General features: G+C 38.9%; 1 protein-coding gene across 1 annotated transcript; it reads right to left on the bottom strand.

Moving 5' to 3' along the window:
• Nucleotides 1-420: 420 nt before the first annotated feature.
• LOC120721157 (cytochrome P450 1A1) lies at nt 421-3,651 on the bottom strand. The gene is made up of 7 exons (XM_040011265.1): nt 3,524-3,651; nt 2,269-3,131; nt 2,051-2,177; nt 1,863-1,952; nt 1,524-1,647; nt 1,266-1,352; nt 421-1,024 (listed from the first exon to the last, which is right to left on the bottom strand). The coding sequence occupies exons 2-7, from the start codon at nt 3,106-3,108 to the stop codon at nt 727-729; spliced, it is 1,566 nt and encodes a 521-aa protein (XP_039867199.1). The 5' UTR covers nt 3,109-3,131; nt 3,524-3,651; the 3' UTR covers nt 421-726.
• Nucleotides 3,652-6,052: the final 2,401 nt, after the last annotated feature.

Raw genomic sequence — 6,052 nt, 5'->3', positions numbered from 1 at the left:
TGTGTATCAAGGTTTCATGCCCTTACATTTTGTACATTACCAACTGAAATATAAAAGTGTATTACATATATTCCAAAATCAATTGATCGCAATGCTGTCTTGATAAGTCATATAATTGCACAGCAAATATAAATGTTATGATCTTAAAAACAAAATAAACAAACAAACAAAAACAACATTATGAAATACAAAAGTCTTGGTGTTCACTCAAAATCACATTTTGGGATACAGATATAGCTTCAGTGTGTCTTACATCCACAGCATAATGGAATGCAAATAATTAGCTTACATGTGTAAATGTTATCACAAGGTAAAATATGTTCACTTCAGAGTCCCGTAGAAAAGGTTTGGTTGCAGCATACTAAACTATCCACCCAGTAAGACATATGCTTTGTCCCAAAGTTCAGTTGTTTTGTTTTCATTTCTGAATGGGAGCAGTTTATATTGCTGCTAACAACACAGCAAGAGAAACAAACTAACTCCTTAAACTTCACTGAGAAGCAGCAGCCATTTGCAGAAGTATCTCTTAGCTAACCAAAAACAGAACAAGAGACACGGACCTAGACATCACTTATAATGTGCAATAAGCAAACTCTACTTATTTGCTTTAATGCCATTAGCTCTATAAGCCAAATTTGACATCCATTGTCTTACATTCTAACTTTGATCCTTACAGCTTCAGCTTATATCACCTACTAAGTTACAAATTGTACATTATAAGGAACCTCACTGCTCATTCTTAACTCGCATTGTGGCTCTCAGATGGTAGCGTTTGTGCTTCATTGTTAGACCATACTCTGGGGTCAGGTCTAGCTGGTCTCCAGGTAAAGCTTGAAAGTTTAGTTTTTGAATGAGGATAGCCAAGAAGAGGAAGACTTCATTTCGTGCAATGACCTCGCCAATGCAGCGTCGCTTTCCCAAGCCAAAAGTCATCACCTTCTCTCCCTCTACCTTGTTGACCTCAGTGCCATCAGCATTCAGGAAACGTTCTGGCTTGAAGGAAAATGGATCTTCCCACAGCTCCCTGAAAGGTTCAGAAAAAAGAGGAATAAAAAATATTGCGTTAACAGGCTTGAAAGCTTACAAATCTCTAGGCAGTTTTGGGGAAGGAAATAAAGACTACTATTGTCTTTCTTTACAACTATCCATAAAATGGCCTGGTGAAAGACATGTTACTGTATTTCTCTAGTACAGGGTAGCTTTGAATATGAGTCAGTTTGCATCATTCGTTTTGGCAAAGTAAAAATGTAGCAAAGGAAACCTACGGGTCATGGTTGATCTGCCACTGATTGATGAAGACACAGGTGTCTTTGGGGATGAAGTAGCCATTCAGTGATGTGTCTTTTGTGGTGCTAAAAAACAACAAAGTGTTAATTCATTGCAAAATGACAGGTTTTCACGTTTATTTTTATGACTGTAAAAGCCTTGTTTTGTGTCCATCTTTTTGGTCTTCTGTGATACTTAGCAGGTCATTTAACACCTATATCCTTTTACTTTCTTATTACAAAATGAATGAATCTCACCAGTGCGGGATTGTGAAGGGCAGGTATGAAGAATGGCGAAAGAGTTCCAGGATGTAGGCTTCAAGAAGGGGCAAGTTGTTCCGATCAGAAAAAACAGGCATACGATCGAGACCTACTTTTTCCTCTGAAAATGAAAAGAGATGATAAAATATTAGCGTACGAGAAGATGAGGATTGACATTGTACCTTCTGACTCTGTCAGTGATTACCGAATTACAGTTAATCATTCTGCTTTGAGAGCAACAAGATGCAATGCACTTTCTTATCATTTAGTTGTTCTTTTATCAAAAATCTATCATGTAAGAGAAATACAATATGTCCCCAAAAAAACTATACGTACTAATTTCTTCAAAAAGCCTGTTCTGGATCTCAGGGTAAGCCACAAAGTACATCAGTGACCATGACAGAGCAGTGGAGATGGTGTCAAAACCTAGGAGAGACACAAAAGTTCTGTCAGAATATTTTTTTCTCCGAAGTTATGTTCCTTTATGATTATATCATTTAACACAAAGAAAATAATTCTCCTACCAGCTCCAAATAGATCATTGACGATTCCAACAATCTTCTCATCTGACATCTGGACATTTGCATTCTCGTCCAGCTTTCTGTCCTCGCAGTGATCTATGAGGGAGTCTGTGATGTCACGGATGTTGTCCTAAAAGTGGATTTAAGGACCATCTAAATTAATGTCTGTAATTTCTGCAAAGTACAATGAGCTAAATAATATTGTATAGTGTGAGGCGTACCTTGTCAAAGGTGGCATAGTGCTCGGTGACAAGCTTTTGAACGAACTTGCTGAAGCGAGCATTGAGGCTCACAAATTTTTTCATTTTTGTGCTGGGCAGGTACTGAAGAAGGGGGATGAAGTCCGCTGGGTTGCCACTGCCCACAACCTTGACAAAATCATCAGTGAGGTTCACTAAGCTAAGCAGCTCATCGTCATGGTGGTCATAGCGCCGGCCAAAGCACATGCCACAGATGACATTGGCAACAGAGACGACAACGTAGCGGAAGGGGTCAAAGCTGCCTTTGGTCTTCATGACAGTGTTGAGCTCTTTGATCAGATACTCAGTCTCTTTGCTGATATGTTCCTCCAGGGCACATGAGTACCCTGGGGTTTTGCTATCTAAGTTGGAAAAAGAACGCAGGGCACTGTAGGCCAGCTTTCTGCGGGCACGCCAAATGCCAGCTTGGTCTGTACTGAAAGACAGACTCTTGCCATCATTGATGTAGCGAAAGCTGTACAGGTCAGGTCTGCCTGAAAACTCGTCCCCTTGTTTGATGAGAGCCTGTCGAACTGTTTCATTACCACTTAAAACGACCACGGGACGCATGCCAATCTGGATCTGGAAGACGTCACCGTAGCGTTTGCTCATAGAAGTGAGACTCAGGTAGGGTCTATTTCCCAGCTCTAACACATTCCCAATGATAGGGAAGGGTTTTGGGCCAGGGAGTTGCTGAAGCCCCTTGGGAATCTTGTTTTGTGCATTCTTAATAATCAGGTAGACCAGACACGCTGTTGTCACAGCCACCAAAACATGTGATACTGACAGTGCTCCAATGAATGGCAGTATCATTAGTGCCATGATGACGTTTTTCTGGCTTCAACCTGTAAATTAAATTGCAGGTGCATTAGAGCAGTGTAGACAATGGGAGAGAGAGAAATAAGTGTTATGCAACATGTAGAAAACATTCACTATAAAGTTTGAAGTAACTGAGAACTGACGTGTATTTGCATGTATCTAGTTGGCTTTTTATTTTTAAAAGCACACCAGCACTTATTACAGGTAGTCTATGCAAAGTAGTGGCCTATGTGTATAGGTATAAATTAATTACTACAGTCTATGATTCAGGTGAAAATACTAAGTAATGCATCAAAGTTATTCTAGCAGAAATAATCTCCAGTTTGCACTTCTCTTTTCTTCCAGCTAATAAGTCAGTCAGCCTATAAATCAGTCTGCTGCATTCTTGCCATTTTGTATATGCATGTTTTAAGCTTACCTTTGATGAACTGATGCAGGAGAAACGGCACTCTGATTCCTGGAGTAGTTTTTCCAAAGTGCATGTAAAATGTTTGGAAGAGTTGTTGTGAGGTCACACTCTTGATGTCCCTAAAATCGGCAATGGACTCCTGCTTTATACTGTGCTCGACAGCTTGATTGGCTACTGTTTGTGACGTACCCTGCCCCCTCTCCCTCCCTTTTTTGTCATGAATGAACTTAGTACAGAAAAAATGGTGCGTGACTGCCTGCCTGCGCGCGCGCGCGCGCGCGCGTGTGTTCTGGAAAAAAAAATACATAAGAAATGCAAAGAGGAGTCATCATGTCTTTATCATTTATATGAGTTAATATTTTTTGTTTAGGGCCACATATGGCACAATCATTTTTTATAACTTCCACAACTGTAGAACGGTTTTTAATCTGTGATTACATTGCCTTGTGCCAACTTTCTTCGGACTGATTTAGCTTGTTTTTCGAGTGTCACAGTCTGAGCGGTAAAAAATACTGTTCTTATTCTCATTGCCAATGATTGCAGGCTGTTGCATCTCCGTGATTCTTGCCCAAGCACTCGGTGATGTCTCAGCAATTCCTTCGACCAATTTATAACCCGCTGTAACTTGTATCGATAATTTAGGGCAGCTTGTTACTAGCGTGATGTGAAATTGGTTTTACTGGGCAAGAATGGACAGCGCAATGAGTCGAAAATCACCTACATCATTGCAGCCCAGTTTTGCATGAAAAATGTATCCCCTAAAGATGATAACTTATTGAACTACAGAAGGACCTCGTCATGCTTAAAACATTTGGAGTTAGAACGGACGTTTGTGACAACCCCCCAGTTGTAACCTCCCAGACGGCTTTAAGTCCTGATAAAACAGTCAGATGCCATTGCGTGCTTGTACCTGTTAGTTCTCCGCTGGAGTTAAAGATTGACCAGTTGCGTGAGAGCACAGTGATCAAGCCCTCACCTCTCCTTTGAAGGGGATGCTGGAGGGGAGGGGGAGAGGGAAGGAGGGAGGGAGGGAGAGCAGTTAAGTTTCACTGCTCGAGCGCTGGGACAGAAACGTTCAGTATTCATATCTTATTGTCACCACTTTTATTCTTTCAGTATATAATTACACAGAACACAGTGTAATTTAGGGGTTAACAACTGCATTTTAATAATAACTTCATTTGAGAAGTGAAGCTTTTTAAAGTTGCCCCCACCCTGCAAGTGTATAAGTATATTGATTAATTATTTCCCTTAAAATATATATAGTCTTTACTATTATACGTCTGCATGAGATTTGTTATAAAGAAAAACTTGTAGAATTAAGTGTTAATAAGATTTAAAAGTCTGAACTCTTAAACTATCCTCACTTGCTTCTAAGCAAGAATCCCGCACAGAACGCAAACTGCACTTTACATTTCACTGATCTTCAGTTTGTGTGATCACAGATGTCAAAATGTGTTACTATAAAGTTCTCGGGGACTTATGATCAGAATATAGATGACCTTTTTCAACATGACCTAATTGTATACGTTTGCTTTTACAATCAACTTACTAGTTGTGTTTTTAACGTACAATCACAATGTCATCACAAAGCAATTTAACGGTTATTCAACAGACAGATATACAAATGCATTTTATTTTTTAAGGCCTGTGTATTAGTGCTAATTAGTTAATTATACGAAACATGTAATATTCTGAATATGTGTTCAACTACGACGTGATTGGAGGCAAATGTTGATTTTAATGCAGCAATAAGTTCTTCAAAAAGTTAATTTTCTCTGAAAGTCCGTGTGATTTGTATTTACCCGGAGCTTTGGAAAGACTCTGAAAATGATATTGAAAAATTGTTCTCAGTCCATCGTGGGTTCCGAATTCTTATTCCAGCCACAGCAATGCAAAGATGATGAACTAAAGGGTTGGGCCGTGTTGGCGGTTATTATTATTATTATTATTATCATTATTATTATTATTATTGTGAGGGAACAAAAACTCAGACAATCGCCATTTCTCAGAAAATAGATCTTAAAACAGTAGATCAAAAATGTCCAGGATAGCATTATTTTTTAAGCAGCACTGGTAAAACATTAAAAATGACCAATCAAAGCACGGCGTTCACCAACGCAGCCTTTTAAATAGTGTTGCTCTGGAAAAATCCTGATCAGAAGTGTCAGTTATAATTCGGGCTTTAAACTTTAACCAAGCCTGTTATTGGGCCTAATTTTCTATGAAATACACATTTCATTTCACTTCATTTTATTTATTATTATGCAGAGTGACATGAAAAGTCTCTGCGTTACATCCTGGAAATTTCTACTCAGCCTTAATTTAAAACACCACCAAGAGTGCTCTGACCACCATACAAGCTAAATAGCAGGAAAAAGAGAAAGATATTATGGACAAATGTATTTTAATGCGTTTTGCCCGTGATATAGACATTTTTAAGCCTAAAGACTTTAATTAACTTCATCAAGTGAATGTGGGTGGAAAATTAATTTTTAAAAATGAAATCTATTCTTTGGTTGTTGAAAGTATCCCGTT

The sequence above is a fragment of the Simochromis diagramma genome, unplaced genomic scaffold (assembly GCF_900408965.1).
Source record: "Simochromis diagramma unplaced genomic scaffold, fSimDia1.1 OVJJ01000603.1, whole genome shotgun sequence".
NCBI classification, from domain to species: domain Eukaryota; kingdom Metazoa; phylum Chordata; class Actinopteri; order Cichliformes; family Cichlidae; genus Simochromis; species Simochromis diagramma.
Note: the sequence above shows the minus strand (reverse complement) of the source record. Positions and strands in the feature narration are given on the sequence as shown.

Bases quoted from the DNA above. Each gene is read 5' to 3' on its own strand.
- LOC120721157 (XM_040011265.1), bottom strand. From the start codon at position 3,108: ATGGCACTAATGATACTGCCATTCATTGGAGCACTGTCAGTATCACAT. The intron at 1,648-1,862 runs GTACGTATAGTT...TTTCATTTTCAG, and splicing joins CAGGCTTTTTGAAGAAATTA to AGGAAAAAGTAGGTCTCGAT. The intron at 1,025-1,265 runs GTAGGTTTCCTT...TGAACCTTTCAG, and splicing joins TGGCAGATCAACCATGACCC to GGAGCTGTGGGAAGATCCAT.